At 49.5% G+C, this 20,107-nt stretch overlaps 1 protein-coding gene across 4 annotated transcripts in view; it reads left to right on the top strand.

Moving 5' to 3' along the window:
• The window catches only part of ATMIN (ATM interactor), a 54,544-nt gene extending 34,958 nt beyond the window's left edge, over positions 1 to 19,586 (top strand). For all 4 annotated transcript variants that reach the window (XM_085887939.1, XM_085887938.1, XM_085887937.1 and 1 more), the window contains exons 3-5: positions 11,225 to 11,359; positions 11,926 to 12,125; positions 17,157 to 19,586. In XM_085887939.1, the coding sequence (XP_085744065.1) occupies positions 11,225 to 11,359; positions 11,926 to 12,125; positions 17,157 to 19,041 (2,220 nt within the window). In that variant the 3' untranslated portion in view covers positions 19,042 to 19,586. The remainder of the gene's footprint in view (positions 1 to 11,224; positions 11,360 to 11,925; positions 12,126 to 17,156) is intronic.
• Positions 19,587 to 20,107: the final 521 nt, after the last annotated feature.

Below are 20,107 nucleotides of genomic sequence, written 5' to 3'. Positions count from 1 at the left end.
AAGCAAGATGAGGATTCAATGGAGGAAAAGACGAAGCGAAGCGGGAGAACAGTTCAACACAAAGCACATTTATTCGCGGCACACGGGAGCACACATATACAATTCCACCAAATGCACACAGAAAAGACACAATGCAATTTACACAAAAAGCAAATGTAAAAGCGAAAACACAATGCAGAGCTAATACCGACTACCGAGCACACGGCAACACTTATACAATTCTACTTCACAGACGGCGCCGACAACACATACCCAAAACCAAGGAAAAGAATACCCTCAAGGACCCCCTCGTCCGGTGTCGCCGCCTTTCCACAGCTCCGTCCCCTCCGTTCCGACTCCAACGCACACGACGAGCAGCTCCACCGCCCGCGAAGTCTTGACTCTCTGTTTCCGACTCTCCTACTCTCCTACTCTCCGCCTCTGGACTCTCCGACTCTCTTCTGACTGACGAACACGGTCCTTTTATCCCCCCGTAGCTTCGCCTTTGACCCCCTCCCTTTGACCTTTCACCTCGCTCCCCATTGGCCCGAGAAAAAGTGGGCGTGAAGGCTTTTTGATCCATAAATTTGCATATATCGATCGCCCTGGAGGCGGGGCCAAATCACCCCTCGCTCACCGATTGGACGGCAAAAAGTGGGCGTGTGTCGTTTTTGATCCGTTTTTGAAGCACAAAATCCGTGATTTTGTACACGCTGTTCGACGCGCGCCCTGCACGAGTCCAACACCGGTACCCACAGCGGGGCAAGAACGGTGGCGATGCTACGGTTGCGAGGTGTGACGGGAAGGTCGTGGCGGTTGTGGTGAAGCGGCGTTGTGGTTGGTGGTTGATGTTGTGGTTGTGGTGGTAATCATGGCGGTTGGTCCAAAATAAAGATAGTAAAGAAAACGGCTATCCTGAAGAGTCGCAGCACGCATAAATGACATGTATTCCCACTAGACAACGGGTTTGGGCCTAACTACACATATACTTACCGAGATATCTCACCTAAGGGACCTGAATGGTGGTTTGCGAATTTGGTAACCACAACACTACCCCTCCCCTTTTTACAGACTCGTCCCGAGTCGTCAAATTTTCGTGTGCCATCATGTGTAGTTTTCCCCTAGTACATTTTACCTACGGATCCCTGAGTGCGACATTCATGGTATTCGTGTCCCCAAAATAAATAACCTGAGGGCTGCGTAACTACCTAAACAAACTCACTCACACGGACGACTTAAATAAAATTGCCGGCGCTAGACATACATGCCGGGGGCGCACTCATATTTACAGTACATCTTAACCTTAACTTACAAATTTTACACTAAACCATGGCCCAGGATCATTGAACTCTGCAAAAAGAAAGCAGTTAGCAGGGAGCCAGGCTGCTCGCATGCAGTCTCTGGCTCAAAACAATGCAGGTGACAGGGAACGTGGCTGGCTGCTCACACGCAGTCCAAGGCCTTCCCTTTTGAACTGAACGCAGTGAACCACAACGGTGCATGGGCTGCACAAACGCAGTCTCCGTGCCAGCTCAAGTGGCACACGCAATGAGCACAACGAATGGATGGATGAACACAAACACGGTGCACGGGCCGCCACTGCTGGCCCGTGTTGTAGCTGCCAACAGGGCAGTTCTCGCAGCTTGCAAACTGTTGCCTTGCGGATCCTGGCGCACATGGAAATGAACAGGGGGGGCAAAGCAAAAATTGAACGGGGCGGTGAACGTGGGCAGTGGGCATGGCATGGCAAAGGCAGCAGGCAAACACAGCCCGCAGAAGAAGGCCGCTGCAGGCAAATACAGCCGGCAGATGAACTGGCCGGCACAGGCCTTGAAGAAAAACAGCCAGCCGGCAGATGAAGTGGGCCGGCACAGGCCTTGCAGCACAGCAGCTGCAGACGATCCAGCCGGCACAGGCCTTGCAGCAAAACAACAGCTGCCGATGAAGTTGGCCGGCCTCTGCCTTGCAGCAACGCAGCCAGCAGATGAAGCTGGCCAGCCTTTGCCGTTCAGTGGAGGTTGGTGGAGGGAGTGCGGTGATGCTGGCCACTTGGAAGGCGGGCTCGGACCTACCTACCTGTCTCCCTCCCACCTATCGCCTTTGCCTGTCACTGTACATACCCACTCCCTTAATTTGTCAAACCCCAATTTAGCCCCAACTTAATTTTTTTCTGTCGTTTTTATTTTTACTCCCCCACTATAAATCGTCCCCTAACCCCCTTTATCGTCCTTGTTCGGCTAACCTATCCTGTCACCTAGCCTACTCCCAACCCCTACGTTCCCTTCCCGGAGGGGAACAAGGGAGAGCTAACGTCCTGTGTCGAGGCCCAACGAAGCCTCAGAATGGCCTCCCCAGAGTTCGGCGATCTAACCCAAAGTGGGTCCAGCGGCCCACAACGACAGCGAGGGGATGGATGGTGCGGAGGGGTACATCTCCTAATCTACCCTAACCATTTAACTGCTAAACTACCCCGGGGCTTCAACAAGCGCCTCTCGCTTAAACTATTGGTTCTAACAACCCAGATTCCCGTCGCCTGTGTTGGTGTCCTCACAATTTCGGGCCTCGCCCCCCAATTTTCTCTCCGTGCCCTCACACGGTCTCCTGGCTGGGACACGTGGCTCCCTTTGGCAGGCACGACCCTCTGCCGAATCTCCCGCTATGGCACCCCCGGGCACTACACTGCCTCCGAGCCTACCAGCTCCCTAACACCGGGGAGTGCCCCCTATGGCACCTCCCCTGAAACGCACACGTGGCAGGCCGGCCTCCCGGGCCCCTTTCCGAGGGTCACCCGTGCCCACAACACTGCCCACGCGGCTAATGGCGCCCCGGGCCCCCGCACCAAGCAGGCGCACCTGTGCCCACTACGCTATCCCGGCCCCCCATGGGCCCTTGGCCTACCACGGCCGACTAGCCTGGTGCCCGGGGTACCCACTCAGCGATACTCACCTTTCGCAGCCACACTCCCAAGCCCGTCAACAGGGCTCCTGCACCCCTCCAAATGGGTCTCGAGCCTACTTTCCCACCAACAGCAAAACGACCTCCATTTTTCAATTTGACTAACCCAGCTAACTCACTCTACACTGACCCCGGGGTCCCTTGGGCGGGAGTCACTCCTCCCCCCAATCACTCATCGCACCATGCATTCCCCATTCGCTCCATACACACAGACCCGCTGGCCTCACTCACTCAACATGTACACGTACTCACCTCACAACCCACAACTCTTCAACACACACACCGCTGAACTCCGCCATCCTCCCAACCACATCCCCCAACCAACTCGTGCTCCCACGTCGTCCCCCAAACCACAGCACGCTCCATCCAACACTACGTAGCTAAGCCACGTCCCCGCTACACATTCACTGTCTGTCTCTGTCTCCAAATAATCCCATTTTATTTCACAACCTAAATCTGGCTACAATCCCTCTCACTAATCCATTCCACGGACTCCATGAGGACTTACCCCTGCCCCATGAAGTCGGTCTAGCTAAGCTAACCCTTCCCCCTAACTAGTTTTCATCCTGTGCCCAGGGTAAGGGGGTCTTCCACCCCTTGCCCAGGAATCCTTTGCACCCGAAAGTGAGGCTTGCTTTTTTTTTTTTTTTCATGCGCATCACCAGCGCGGCAACTCGCGCACTTTGCACCTGCCCGTGACGTCATGCAGCTGCACGTGTACCTCGTCCCTCCTTGGACGGTACCATCCGGCCGGGATACCCCTCCTGCCGGATTCCAACCACACGTGCAGCCATGACGTCACCGTGCGCATAAAAAAAAAAACACAAGCCCCACGTCTCGAGGGTTCCCACGCGAACACATGTGCTTTGCCCGTTGGAGCTTAACACACACGATCGCGTGGAGAACCCGTCCGGTCCAAATCCGTAGTCCTGCCTAAACTTTGTCCGTCCGCGGGATCGGCAAATCCACCGCTGGCGTTTCCGGACCGGGACTTCACTCTCGCAAGCGAGCACGTGGCGGTCTCGTGCGTTGCACAGCACGGACCGCGTGCTCACTGCTGGGTGAACCCGGCACGGTCCCCGAAACAACTACAGCCGCTACTCGGCTTTCGTTCCTCTGTCGCCGTCTCCATCTCCATTCCACCCACGCATACCTGCGTGTCACGACGCACACAGTCCACTCCATCACATTCACACCGGGAGATGCGGCTGCGTGCTCCCGCATGCCAACCGACATCTCCCTCACATACCGCTCTCTCACACACACGGTTTCCCTTGCACTCGGCCGTTCACTCACGCGTGCGGGGGCACTCACCCGCGGTGCCTCACTCGCACTTCGTGCCTCATCCACACACGCGGGGGCACTCAACCGCGGTGCCTCATCCACACACCGTCCCTCACTCATACACGCGGGGGCACTCAACCGCGGTGCCTCATTCACACACACGGCGACACTCACACACGGTGCCTCATCCACACACGGCGTGCTGGGAAGCACGCACTCTGGCACCATTGCCACCACACCACTCACACACGGGGTCGCTTCCACACACGGGGACGCACTCACACCCTGCACCACACACACCGGGACAACCACACTGGGGATTCGTGTCCCGACAAGGGTCTCCGGGGCCTCTATACCCCCCCAAGCTCTCCAAGCACCTGTCCACAGCACCCGTCCTCTCAACCTCGCAAAGCACGACCGAACTCACCTGGTCGTGACTCGCCTCAAGGGGGCATACTCCCTCCAATCGTTCCTGGAGGAGGCCATCCAGGTGCTCGCACTGGGTCTCTACCCAGTCCGCCAGCTCACCCCCATTATCCTCCACTACCTCCGTGTGTGCGTCACTTACCCCGTCCTCACCGTGCAGTCTCTCCTCTATCGTTCCCTTCCCGGCTACCGTCTCTGCCAACTCTTCACCCTTTACCTCCCTTGTCTCAACTATTATTTCCTTTGTCACGGCCTTCATGCCCGCCTGCAGGCATCGGCCCATGTTCTGCGTCTCACCCCGTAGCTTTTTCATTTCTTCCTTCATGTGCTGTGTATTCGCATCCATCGTCGTTTTCACTTCATTTGTATTTGTATCCATCTTTTCGTTCATGCCTTTCATTTCGTTTTTCATTTCATTCGCATTCGTTTCCATTTGCTTGTTCATTGCCGCCAGCATGGCGAATAGCTGGGCTATGTCGGGTGCGCTTGAGTGAGCCGTTTCGGCAGGGGTTGGGGAAGGGTTTTGGTGGAGAGGGGGGGGGAGGTGTCATACACCGCGGCCGCACCTATTTCGGGCTCTGGGTTCAGTTGGGCGAGTCCGTGTTCCTGCACGGGCATTCCATCCTGGACCATGGATTCTACACATTCTACATCCATTTCTTATACCCCTGGCTCCCGCTCGCCTTGAGACGCCATCTTGCTTCTCGTGAAGGGTTAATTTGAATCGCTCGTAATTTGGAGGGAATCGGGGGTCGCTTCTCTCACCCCTGGACCGATTCCCGTGAATTTAATTGGAGACAGGAGAGCCCGTTTTCCTGTTCTCCGATACCAGTGCCGCGAGGAGGGCGATGGATTTGTATCCCACTCCTGACACCAGTGTTGCGGTATTCGCGCCCGCCGGCGTGCTGACGGCCACGTAACTCGAATCGCGGCACGTCGCCCACCGGACGGACAATCCAGTCGTGACCCTCTCGGACTAACGCCGGGAACCAGTCACGGGTGGACCTTTCGATCTCACCGCGATCGAGCCAATCAGCCCCCGCGTGGGATAGGGTTGCTCGCCAAATTCGACCTACCTAAGTACCCACGCGGAGGGTAGACCGGGCGATCGCACCTCGCCGCAGGTCGACTTCGGACACGGGCCACTTAAGCGACCCGTTCCGTACTATCAGAATAACCGAGCGGTGTTATCGTCGACCTCGACGGTTCGATTAATTATCGGGCGTATTCAGCCCCCTACCAACCCTTTACGTGAAGCAAGATGAGGATTCAATGGAGGAAAAGACGAAGCGAAGCGGGAAACAGTTCAACACAAAGCACATTTATTCGCGGCACACGGGAGCACACATATACAATTCCACCAAATGCACACAGAAAAGACACAATGCAATTTACACAAAAAGCAAATGTAAAAAACGAAAACACAATGCAGAGCTAATACCGACTACCGAGCACACGGCAACACTTATACAATTCTACTTCACAGACGGCGCCGACAACACATACCCAAAACCAAGGAAAAGAATACCCTCAAGGATGAGGCGGGCCTGAGGCCGAGACCGGGTCGCGCCTACCCGTCTGGTGATGAGACGCGGAGCGGCGATGGCGCCTCAACTCCGCGGGCCTCGCGGACAGTGTCTGGTAGGGGGTGGGAAAGGGGCCCCCTTGGTCGCACTATCTCAGCGCGGGGGGAAACAGGAGGGGGTTGCTGATGCTCGGGGTATAGAGGATTTTTATTGCCCCGCAACGAGCGTCTCCACCTCGGCCAGGTCGCGCTGTCGGCCTCCCAGGGGTGCAGCTCCCTGCACGACGCGAGCACCCCCTCGTCCGGTGTCGCCGCCTTTCCACAGCTCCGTCCCCTCCGTTCCGACTCCAACGCACACGACGAGCAGCTCCACCGCCCGCGAAGTCTTGACTCTCTGTTTCCGACTCTCCTACTCTCCGCCTCTGGACTCTCCGACTCTCTTCTGACTGACGAACACGGTCCTTTTATCCCCCCGTAGCTTCGCCTTTGACCCCCTCCCTTTGACCTTTCACCTCGCTCCCCATTGGCCCGAGAAAAAGTGGGCGTGAAGGCTTTTTGATCCATAAATTTGCATATATCGATCGCCCTGGAGGCGGGGCCAAATCGCCCCTCGCTCACCGATTGGATGGCAAAAAGTGGGCGTGTGTCGTTTTTGATCCGTTTTTGAAGCACAAAATCCGTGATTTTGTACACGCTGTTTGACGCGCGCCCTGCACGAGTCCAACACCGGTACCCACAGCGGGGCAAGAACGGTGGCGATGCTACGGTTGCGAGGTGTGACGGGAAGGTCGTGGCGGTTGTGGTGAAGCGGCGGTGTGGTTGGTGGTTGATGTTGTGGTTGTGGTGGTAATCATGGCGGTTGGTCCAAAATAAAGATAGTAAAAGAAAAACGGCTATCCTGAAGAGTCGCAGCACGCATAAATGACATGTATTCCCACTAGACAACGGGTTTGGGCCTAACTACACATGTACTTACCGAGATACCTCACCTAAGGGACCTGAATGGTGGTTTGCGAATTTGGTAACCACAACAATATATTTAAGTGGGGGAAAAAAAGGAAGAGACAGCAAAATTCCAAATTCACACCCTTGTGGATGCTTATTAAGCATGTGCCAAAGCAAAAGTCTTGTTGATGTTTATTAACCCCGACCTTCCATTTTGGTGATGAATATCCTGTGGCTTTACAGTACAGTACAGAACCTTATTTTGCTCAACAATGAGTATTTTCTTGCTGTAAAAGCAAATAAAAGTGTTGAAAATGGTTACACACTTTTTCTACAAGAGTGAGACTCATGGAAGAGTAAGACTAATTGATATTGGTGTAGGGAGGAAGCAATTGGGTGCAACTGGCAAAAGAGACACAGACACACATATGGCGAGTTAATGGGGGTAATATAGATCATGGGTCAGGATGGGGGTTGACATGAGGTGATGGTGATGGTACACTGCCTGCTTGAAAACTTGGAGGAAAGAGTAAGACAGAACAGCCTTTGTAGTCAGTTCTATCAACAGGAGTGTGAAGTCTGCCTGGATTTTGAAAGTTTAACCAGGGGGCGGTTACTGGAAGAATGTGGGCATTCTGGACTTATTGGGGAGGATTGGAGAACTGAGAGGGGGGGGGGGTGGGAGGGAGCATTGTTGGAAAATACATGGTAGAAAACAGAGATACCGCTGACCTGCCTGCAGTGCGAGAGCAACAGACCTTGCGTTTGACCTTATCATGGGAGATTCCATTAATTTTGAGAGCTTTTGATTCTGCAGAATCCAGGAGAGACACATGTGATGCTGGAGCACCAACCCATGGCCAAAAGCAGTACTCCACTGAGGAATGGACAGGGGCCTTTTTGACTGTGAGAAGCTCTAATTTTCCAAGGAAAGACTTGCATTGACCGAAGATGCCCAATCTGCAGCTGGCTTTGGAGGGCAGCTTTACTATGTGGTCAGCTCAGGAAAGGCTGTGGTTGATGGTGAGGCCTAGAAATTAAACAGGCTGAATCTCTTCCAGTAGATGACCAAGGAAATGGATAGATGGGTTTGTTTGATGATTATTCAGGAGCAATAGGGTGAGACTTCAATTTTCCAGGGTTGAAGAGGAGGAGGAGATTGGGACCATACTCTGTGCAGAGCGTTGGTGCTGCTTAAGCAGTCTCCTTGGCTATTGGGTACAATCCTGGACGGGTCGCCACTCCGACACAGGATACCAGCATGCGGGCACTCATTTTGCCGACCTCCAAAGGATGACAGGCCGAGTTAACCCCACCTGGTATTAATTCAACAGCTGAACGGGATTTAAACTCAGGACCCCAGGATCCAAAGCCCGCCGCCCTAACCATTAAGCCAACACTAGGCATAGGGTTGAATGACATGTTCCATTTATGTCCTTCAATTCTGGACCAGAATCTAATCATTTCCAGAGAGAGAGAGAGGGAGAGCGAGAGAGAGAGCTCTGCAGCTGCTGTCTGCCGAGCAGAGCGATGGGGGTACTGTATGACAGCATGGAGTCTTCTGAAATGAGGGGAAGAGAGGGTTTCCAGAGCATCGACGAGGTCATTAATATTGTCGCATCAGACGTCCAGCTAATGCAGGCATTCTTTGCAGGAGGTCTAGTAAAGGCCTCTGAATGGCTGAATCGATATTCGAAGTTACTGCACTGTATTATTTTACTATTTACAAAATGCCAACGTGGTTGATCGCCAATAGATAAACCAAATTTGTTGGCCGATCGCACTTGGAAGGCAGTACGGCGGGAAAACGATTATAATTTAAATGTTTTATTATAAAATGAAACCGACACCGGATGGACAAGACAACAAAACCTGGACAGATCTGGTGCACGAAGGCAGACAGAGTAGGTAAGATGCAAAAACCTGATCTTATGTACAAAGGAAATAAATAACCCACTGTGGTGCAGACTACATTAGATTCACACAATTAAGGAAGCAGGTGAGAACTTTAGGCAGGTATGAGTTGGTCCTGGACTGGTGTCATGCAGGTTGGCACGGCAGAAAGCGAAGTGTGGCTCGGAGCGGAAGAATGGCAATGTGGAGGCCAGGAGATGGGGGAGGGGGGGGGAAGTGGCAATGAGAAGGGGTTTCCCCAACTCTCAAACAGTCCTTTTGTGGGGAGTGATGAAAACAGAGGGGGAGAGATGTTAACTCCCTAAGGTCAAACTCCGACTGCATGTGCATGCAAGGACGCGGCCTTTTCCTCCTCTGGGACCACCTTCATGGGTGGTGGGTTCTGTTATTGGCCGGCCATGGTCTGTGGGCGGCACCATATTCTGGGCATCCCACCCTGTGGGGCGGCCCCTCCTATAATTGTTGCGCTCTCAGCCAGGGTTCCGCATATTACTCTACTGCCCTGGCCCGCTGTCTGATGGCCAAACAGTTCATGATGGTTCCACTTTAATTGTGTGAAGCACCTTATTTGGGCCCTATGTGCTCATGGCCTCACATGGCCTCGGCTGTCCTTATCGCACGGCTTGTGGTGTGCCAGACAAACGGTTCATGATGGTTGGTCCCTTTAGAAGCAGGTAGCCTTTGTGCCAACAAGTTCACCTATACAGAAGGTTTTACACAATGCAATCTTACTTCATACTACCTTATATTGGTGCGTTTCATGATACGACTTACTTATTTTTTGTATACAAGGTCATCTGTACGTTAATTGCCTGGAGCATCACCAGATGCCAAAAATAGGGTGGCAAACAATAACCATTGCTATTCTGAAGTTAGGCAAAGATCCCAACACTTCAAGCCAATTTCTCTTTTGGGGGAAGTGCTTCTTAATATTAGGTATGTCGGTTGGTTGGGTGTAAAATCATCATCACACTTTTAAAAATTGACGGGATCATACACACAACAAGACTGAGGTGGGTCGCTCGGGCGAGGTCGCATGAAGCGCAATCCATAAGATTTGAGATCTGGCCATTATCGCTCCGTTTTGGGACCAGAGTGCAGCTGTCCTCTGGGCACATCCGGCAGTTTCCTTAAATACGTGACAAGACCCCCCCCCCCCCCGAGCTAGACTGTCTCTGCACTGAGATCCGAGCTGTCTCGTGTCCTCAGCTGAATGTTAATGCATTGGGCCACTTCAGACCATGTAAAGAAAGCAACCTCACATGATGTCACTCTGCTCTCCCTCATTGTCTGGCAAGGTCTGAAAGGGTCCAAGTTAGAATCCCATTGGTCACTTGTTCAATCAGGTACGCACATACATATTTGTCTTCTTCTTCAAGGTCGTTGGTTCTGGTGAGTTCAAAGGTCATTGGGCTTGGCACAAACTGAACAACCAATGGGTGACCAACAAATGAGGGTTTTGAATTGAGGGGGGGGGGAGTGAAGATCAGTGGAGGAAAATGCCAGAAGGTGGAAATTATTTGGGCCATTAAAGTTGTAGCAGCAGCAGCACTATTTTTTTCAGTCATCTGTTGTATTTATTTTTGACTTTTAACATTGATGATGAGTTTTTTTGATATATTCACAAACTGCTGCACAACTCAAATATTATCTTTGTGAATCATGCAAGGTGTATGAGCATAAGCTATTCGTCATAGTTGCTGGACTGAAAACTGTCTGGTTCCAAGGTTGAAGAAATAAAGCTTTTATGATGTTGAATGCTTGAAACTTTTGCAGTTGTAATCTTTATGGTTCAGCATACAGTTGTTTCATGATTATGGTTTTTTTTTTTCTTTTCTTTTTTTTTTTTTTAGCTCAGAAAGAACGTTTTCATTCAGAAATCGGTCACAAAATTAAGTTTTGGCAAAATATCACATCTCGCAGTAAATTGAGCAACATGATTAATATTTATTAATGTCTGTATCATGCAAGTGAAATGGAGATTATAAAGGCTCAAGGGGGCAGTCGAGACGAGCTAAAAATCTTAATATGTACGAACCGGAAGCTATGTATTGAACAACAAACAACTTGCAAGAAAGCCAAAGGCTATACAGATTATGGAAGCATGAAATATAAAATTGACAAGGCATAAGTTATGTTGGATTAAAAAAAAATTTAAATGTGTTTGACATTATTCTTTGTCATTGGTTATCACAGGGGGCAAACTGCTACTCTTTTAATCAAAAGGAGGCACGGAGACCTCACTCACTTGCCAGGGTGTTTTGCTGCCCAGTGCAAGGCTGTCCTCGAGGTCCAGCCCGTCCCTTCCTGGAATTTGGCCATGTTCGGCAGGTGATTATCTGAGATGTGTTACAGCTATCAGATTTAGAATGTTGGTTGTGATTTTATTTTGGAATTAAAGTCATGGTGATGTTGGTCATGGGATTGTAGTTATGGCAATGTTGAAGTTGGCTTCCCGGACTGACATTATGGCCAAAGATATGCACATCGCCTCTAAGCTGCCCAGCCTGGGTTTGAATCCTAATCCAGCTATAAATTCTCATCCCGGTGTTTCACAGGCAGGGTGATTCATCAATGTCCCTCGGATGGACGTTAAATGGGTGTCCCATCTGCCAGTATTAGTTGGTGGGCGTTAAAGATCCTATGGTGTCCTTCGCAATGAGTCAAGTTATCATGAGCATTGACTGTCTGTCTGCAGTCAGTCATGAACAACAAAGTGACATTACTATCATCGTAAAGTTAAGATAACCTTTGAGCCATCAGCAGTGAATCTTGGTGTCAATTTAAGCTGCCTTTACATCCGGTTTTGTGCTTTTGATTGCTCCATCTGAGTTGAGATTATGGTGATTTTTAATTTTTTAATTTCTTATTAGTCTTGCATACTTCTCATGGTGTAGCATTTCCTGAAGATGCATGCCGAGCGACGGCATCGCTGCGGCCAGTGCACTCGTGCCTTTGGCACTGCTTCGGACCTTGTTCGACACCAGGGTGCCTGTGGACGGTTTTTTTCTTGTTCGTGTGGTTGCCCGTACGCCAGCCGCAATGGGCTTCTTTCTCATGTGGCGCGCACTGGTCACAAACTTCCCGAAGAACACAGGTGAGCTACCACCACCAAATCCCCTCTTGAAAACGTTTGCAGAGAAAGGAAGCTGGGGAGGACACAGGACGCATCAAATTTATTGTTTTATTCTCTAAAATAACACTTATTTTAACCGCTTAAGCGGTCCGTTCCATGCTACAGTGATAACCGAGCGGTGTTATTGTCGGCCTCGAGGGTTCCGATTAATTACCGGGCGTATTAAGCCCACTACGAACCCTTTACGTGAAGCAGGATGGAGGGTCAAGAAAGAAAAGACGAAGCGAAGCGGGAAAACAGTTCACACAATGCACATTTATTTCCCGGCACACAGAAAACACGTATATACAGACATACAGCTAAAATGCACATATAGCAACCAAAACAAAAGCAACGACGCAGAGTTACTACCGACTAAGCGCACACACGGCAACACTTATACAGTTCAACTTTACAGACTGCGCCAACACACATTTACACAAAATCAAAGGAAAGAAGCCACCCTCATAGACAAGGGGCAGACAGGCCTGTAGGCCAATTGTGCGCGTGACCTGGAGGAGCGGCCAGGTTCACGAGACCGGGGGGGTCCTACCCACGTACTCGTGACTCGTTGGCTGGCGAGCCGCAGATGTGGCCGCGTGGCTGTGCCCCGACTCCGTGCTCCTTGGCGGGTTTCGTTAGAACGACGTTTGGGGTGGGGTGGGAACGGGGCCCCCTTTATGCACTATCTCAGCACGGGGGAAAGGGGGAATTGTTGATGCCCTGGGGGAGGAGAATGGCTGGCTGGCTTGGGTCCCGCGACGAGCGATCCCACCCCGCGACCTCGTCGCCGACCGCCGTCCTTCTCGCCTCGGACCCGAGCTCCTTTGCCTCTTTCTGCAACTATTCTCAGCCGACTCCAGAACCCAACTCAATGACACTCTCCTCAGCCGACTGCAGAACCCATCTCTCTGCCACACCGATGACTTCGCCACCCGACTCGGCTGACCTCATTCGCCTTGCGCTCGCCTTCTTATAGGCTGGCAGGGGCAGCTAATATGCAAATATTCAGATCAGGATGACCTCGGGGCGGAGCCACGCTCGCCCATTGGTCGGAGGAAACTGGGGCATGAACCTCCCCTGATCCTAGAATTTGCATATATCGATTTCACACAGACGCACCTGGAGGCGGGGCCAAGCCCCCCCGCGCTTGCTGATTGGACGGAGGAAAAGTGGGCGTGTAGCGTTCTTGATCCGATTTTTCCCTCGGAAAGGCCGCTATTTGTGCTCGCGGCTCGGTGCGTTCGGTACCAATCGCCGAACGGGCCCGAGACAGCCCGGCGCTCAGTGTTCACAGGTGGTGCGGGAATGGCCGTAGAAGGAGAGAGGTGAAGGTGGTGGAGGGTTTTCGGTGGTGGTTTGATGGTTATGGTGCCGTTTGGGAATGGCGGTGATGCGATGATGTGGGAGCAAGTTGTGAAGGTAAAGGTCGTGGCTGTTGGCGTTGTTGTTGTTGTCCGAGGGTTGGAGCGTGGTTGCAGTTGGTGATGATGGCTGGCGTGGTGGTTGTTGTGTGATGGCGGTTGAGACGTGGTTGGTTCAAAATAAAGATAGAACAGAAAAAATGGCTAACTCAAAGTGTCGCAGCCCAAATGGATCACATAAATTCCCTCTATACAATGGGTTTGGGCTAACTACACATGTACTTAGAGGTATCTCACCGACGGGCCCTTCATGGTGTAATGCAATTTTCCACAGCCGTAACTATATATATATATATATATATATATATATATATATATATATATATATATATATATATATATATATATATATATATATATATATATATATATATATATATATATATATACACATGTCGATAATAAGTCCAAAGAACAATAATATTGTCATGTCCACGTTGGTTAAGACCAACCTGGACGGATAGCCAAACAGTTCTACCTTGCAGGCGAACACGTGATATTTGGAGATTATAGCATGCGTGGGAAGGAAGGGCGGTAAAGACACGTACCAGACGCGTTCACTCGGGCGGAAGCACGAGGGTTTATACTCGAACCCACAACAAATGGACAACACTAGTAAAGTTAATAAACAGAAATCAAATGTTTATAATGGTAATGAAACGTGAGGTAACCTAACTTCCTATTTGAGGCACCTCCACACAGACTTTAATACAGACAAGGGGACAGAATAAATAAAAGAAAACTACTCCATTTCTCCCGGCACTTAGCTCTGTGCCGAGAGATGAGTTTCTAAAGCTTGGGGTTCACCGAACCGCATCGTCACTGCGCAGAAAAGTGCCCAAAATGGCGCCAAGCCGCTCTCTCGGGAAGTGTACAGGAGGGAGTTTGAGCGATTATATTCAATACCAGGCTCAGAAACCGCCGTGCAGCTTCTTTTCACGATCGCACTTGCCGACGCCGCTCCTCTGCAAAATGGTGCCGCCTTCTTCCCCGATGGTACAACATGAGGCTCCGCTGTGCGATCTCACACGACCCCACCGAACAGTCAATGGCTTGTCTCACTCCATCACGCGAGCAAATTCGCCTCAGCACGAACTCGAGAATTGTGCAGCCTTCTTCACCGTTTCGAGGGGAAGCCAGAAAAACGAGACCTCTGTCTCCAAGCACGTACCTCACAGAACCTCCCTTCCTGCTCCTGTTTGTTTCCCGACTGCCGATCCTGACTCAATCCTCCTCTCTTTCCTTTCTCACATCACACTCATCGATCGTCCACCCTATGGGCATGGTCTTGCTCGTTGTCATTCCTGGAGGCGGGATTTTCACCTGCTTGGAAATGCCCGGCTCTGTCGTTGTTGTTTTCAGGACGTGATTCCTTTTTATCACCGGTCTTGAAATGCAAAAACACGGGAAAAGGTCATGCGGGGCAATCACATACTGGGAGAAATTATCCTTAAACCCTACATTATCAACACAGCACCACCCCCCCTCCCCATGTGGTGACACGTAAAAACTTAAGCTCACAGTTTCCCTCCTTAAGTTACATTGGAATGTCTCCTACACGTACACGGACCAAGCTAATCTATACAATCCTACCTTTTCTATGAAATTCCTCTATCTACCCACACAAACATAACAACTAGCCGGTAGGTGACATGGGTGGTCGCTACATAATTGCATACTAGTCATACAGTTTTGATGGATCAGGCTGAAAATTTTTGACAGAGGTTGATTATAGTGCGTATAAAAGCGCGGAAGCCGATTTTTGATTTTCGAAAAAAAAAAATATAAAAATATTTTTTGGATTTTTTTTCAAAAATTTCAAAGTCCCGTTGCTAGGCAATGGTGGCGTCCATAGTAACGCTGCTCAAAAGCATACAACTCGATCCTGGTATGAACCTACCAGTCAAGTTTCATCAAAATCGGTTGACTCCTCTGGCCTCCAGAGCTGTCCAACAAACAAACAGACAGACAGATGGAAAACCTGAGAAAAACGGTAGTCTAGCGACCACCCAATATGTTAATATCTCACCCGTCCCCTCCCGGCACAATTGTCAATGGAATCTATAATGGGGTGCACAATGAACATTAAACCTTAACCTAATCTCTACAGCTACAAGCTTTATTTGTTTTCCGACAGAGGGTCAGGTGGTGGCGGTGGGGCGATGAATTGGGGGGGGGGGGGGGGGAAAAAAAAAAAACCAGCAAGCAATGTAAAGTTAAAGGAGTGATAAGATGAGGCAGTCTAATTTTGGATCAAGGTGGTATAATTGGGAATATGGAGACTAGGCTGATGCAGCTCATTGGGTGTTGAGTTGAGTGTTGACCAAAAGGGGATTTACCATCATAAAAGGGAAGGGGTAGTAGGGAAACGTGAAATAATGGGCTTGTTGGATAAAATTTCGCCATCCTAATTAATGCAACTTGACCCAACCCATATTAACACGAGGCTTTTTCACCCAATAACCAGACAGACAAATTCAAAATATCCACGGCTTTATTCGTACATCAAATCGAGGACCACCCCTCTTTCTCCCTCTTTGTCCATTATATTCTCTCCTATATATTGATATGTCATGCTGTTTCAGGGTGCTAAATAGCTAAATAAGTATGTACTACTGGTTTTGTGGTATTGTCCCTCAAATGGACGTTAAATATACCGTGGGTAGGTGTGTTAAAATGAAGTTCATCAATTTTGAAGTAAAAATAACACCTGGAGATCATCTGTCAAACAGAATGAAAACTCTTATCATAAAACAAATACACAAACCCTTGCAGTCTAAGTGCTTTCCTCATGACACTTTATCCTTCAGTTTCAATCGCATGTACTCCGTCGACCTATCGATTGTGTCCCCTTGCCTTTGTCTAGAATATATTTGCAAATACACCCATGACTCTTAGACGTACAGAAATACAGCCTTGATTAAATGCTTGTTGCTACCTTTTGTAACTTTTTACATTTGCCAAGTTGAGCTCACATTGACTCAATATGCCAGTCATGAGAATTTTAAAAGCATGATCAACAATTGGAGCAATGCATTGTGGGACTGTCAGACACCGTGCTGGTTTGGCAGAGAAAGGGAAGGATGAGGCCAGGTTCAACTGGCTCTGCCATTTGTTTCTGATCTCGTGTTGCAAATCTTACACACAATTTTGTTGGTGACGTTCAGTAAAACATTGTGGATTAATCGTAAATTAGGTGACAAATTACTTATTGGGGCTTGTCCACCCCCACGCCTTGGGCTAGTGGTGGAATCCTTGGAGACAACGATACAAGAAAAATATGCTCAACCAAGACAGCCATTATGAAAGTAGTTTTAATCTGCTGTTGGTGTGTCCCTTCCTCTCCCCATTTCCCAGCACCTTCTTCGTTGTAGTATTCTTTTTGTTGTATTATGTCCTGGTCCTGTTTTTTTGGTTCTCGTTTATCCATGAGCCTCGACTATGTATGCACAACAAACATGCCCTTCCCCCGACAAGAGAAGCTAAATATCATGTAAGTTGTATTAAACTTCTGTCATGGGAAGGGCTTATCTGTCTGTTACACATCTGGCATCTTACTGAATCATGTGCAATGCCACCTTCTTCACAGGGATCCTCCCACACGGAAGCGCAGGTTATTGGAAGGTACGCCTTCGGCACAGACATCAGTCAGTGTGGTATCTCTTCCTTTAGTCTCTTGCACCAGACCTATGGGGGACCAGGCGGAGGGTCAAGGAGAATCGTCAACCTCAAAGAGCTCTACGTCTGTGCTTGCTACTCGTCACGGTTCTGCAGTTCGAGGTCGGCACAAATCTGGCATGATAGAGCCCAATAAGCCCACAAAACGTGGTGGTAGAACATCGTTTTGTATGGGCAACAGGCCAACCAGCCGACCAGTGTTGAAGCGGTTGCTCCCAAAACCTGGCGCCGTTGCTATCAAAATGACTGCCTTACAGCTCCACTCCCCATCTTTGATTCTGCTAAATCCAAGCTCACCTTTCCACACCCCCATCTCTGGAGTGTGCAGACTTGTCTCGTCAGACTACCACAACAGTTATAGAGAAGGTGCAGTACTTCATTCACTGCCTACAGTTTTTGGAGCATCACATTATTCATCGGAAATTCTAGAGAGAGTGTCACAACAGCACCCGGCTAAGCAAATGAGGGAGGACCATCTCTCAACTACTGGAGTAAATGCAAGAGTTGGACTTGGAACAGCCATGGATGCCTCCTCCCCTGCTTTGGCAACACTCAAGGCTGTTCATCACCAAGTTAAAGCTGCCACAATGCAGCAGAACAAGTTGAATAACCTTGTGGCAAACAGCCAGCATGTCTCCTCGGATGCACTGAAGACTTTTAATCTGGGCTATTCAATGCCCGATAATCATTTGGCTGAAAAGGTTTCCCTTTCCTCGCATGATATGTCAAATTCTGTTTGTGGAAACCACAAGGAAAATGCACGCAGTAGTCCTCTAGGTCAAGGATGTAGCCCACCCGGTGTAATGGATGTTTTTTTTCCTGATTATGCTGAAGCAACGGGTGATGCACGTGAGGGTACAGCCATTGACATGCAGACCCAGACGAGTGATTTTAACACATTTTTGGAGCAGCTTTTCATCAATACAAACACTCCAATTGGCAGGCCTTCATCAGCAACTACGTATGAGACCTCTTCACAAACGGAGCTGCCATTTGCCACAGAGGGTTGCCTTGGAGGCATGGTCGATGGTGCAACACAAACACCTTGGCTTGACAGTGCTTTGAGCCTCTTCGATACACAGACGCAGACCGATTTTGACCAACTTTTTAGCTCACCTTCGTGCTCTGTGGTCACTGGCTATGACTTCCAATCTGATCATGAGATCCAGATTAGTTCATTGGAGACGTCCCAACACTTGGGTACGCACCAGAGTTCTGAGACGCAGACAGAGGTGCGGTTTTGTTCAGGTGAAAATAATTCCTATGAATCGTCCGTAGTGCAGGATGTCTTTAACTTGGTACCGCGTGGCACCGCATTGGATGAGACCATTTCGCCTGTTTTCATTTCTCTGGGGAGAGTCGGTGACAACACCTTCTCAAGCTGCTCGGCTGACATTCCTGCTTCATCTTTGGACTCTGAGACTCAGACAGAGTTGGAGCTGGCGTTTCATATTGATTCATTTGATGATGGGCCTCTTGCAACAGGTTCGGCTTTTACGATGACACCTTCATCACTACTTGATACTGAAACTCAGACAGATTCGGCAGCTGGAGGTGTACGCGCGCCGCTGAATTCCACAGAAACACAAACACCACGCACCGATCTTGATGACTTCTTCACAAGCATCGAAACTCAGACCGTTGAAGACGACTTCCTGCTTGCTGACGTGGATTTCTCAATGGAGGAGCAGGCATCCCCAAGCTACTGCGGACTGCCGTCGCCTGATACAAATGATACGACGGGTGTCGCAAACAAAACTGGGAGTTCCACTTTGTTGTCAGATTTTGAGTTTTGATATGATTCTACATTGAATCCTGTGGTTTGTGTTACCTTTGTTGAATTTTTTTTGAACACTTTTTTTTTTTCCTCTCTCATGAAAGATTGTCGAGCATCATTACATCAAACTCGTTTAACCACATTGAAAGGAATTTGCATTTGATGAACTCGGAGAGGATGTTGGCATTGTCTAGAAAAGAGGAATAAACATGACTCGTGGATCTGTTTCTGTAGCAGCGGCGAGCCATCCAGGATTTCAACCCTTGCCAAGAGACTGCTTTGCTGGGATTGATGCTTATGTGTTGTATCATCGTGATGATAGACCTATTTGAAGTTTGGAACCAGCTCTCTAGGGCAGGGCGGATGCATTTGTTAATGTCTGACAATGGAAACTTTGACTTGATTTGTTTTTTTTTCTTCAAGCATTTAATTTATTTATGCACGGATGGAGTATTTATAAAAGTCTCGAGATACGTCCGATCCTTTAACTGATGACCATCTCAATGGCTAAAAATGTGATGACCATCTCAATGGCTAAAACAATAAAAATGGGATGAAGAGTGAGTTTGCATTGTCATGGGCTTTGGCATGTTTAAAGCAACCTTTTCGACAATTATCTTGTCACAACGTGAAATATGCTTTCGGTTCCTTTCTTGTTAACAAAAGGAGGAACGACTGATGTTATGGACTGACTGGCCTCGAAGTTCTCCAGCCTGGGCTTGAATCCCAACCCAAATGTAAACTGTCATTCCGGTGTTTCACAACCAGGGTGATTCATCAATGTATGTAGCGTCCATCTGATGGACATTAAGTGGGTCTGCCAGCATTAGTTGGTGGACGTTAAAGATCCCACAGTGTCCTTCGCGAAGAGTCGGCAAGCTATCGCTGGCACCATGAACAAATTCCAAATTCCTGCCTTAACCAGTACAGGACATTGCAGCAGCACCACAGCTGTGCCCTCAGCCAATGATGCTGCATACGAACAAAGAAGATTATGTTATCTCTTGTCATTTGTGCTTGCTGACTTGCTTAAGATCCTGCCATGCCTGATGACATGCGGAGCCCCTTGAGGAACTCGTACCACT

This window comes from Eptatretus burgeri, chromosome 7 (genome assembly GCF_056783735.1).
Source record: "Eptatretus burgeri isolate ZD-2024b chromosome 7, Ebu_testis_v1, whole genome shotgun sequence".
Lineage (NCBI taxonomy): Eukaryota > Metazoa > Chordata > Myxini > Myxiniformes > Myxinidae > Eptatretus > Eptatretus burgeri.
The sequence above is the reverse complement of the archived record's forward strand: the minus strand, read 5'-3'. Positions and strand labels throughout refer to the sequence as shown.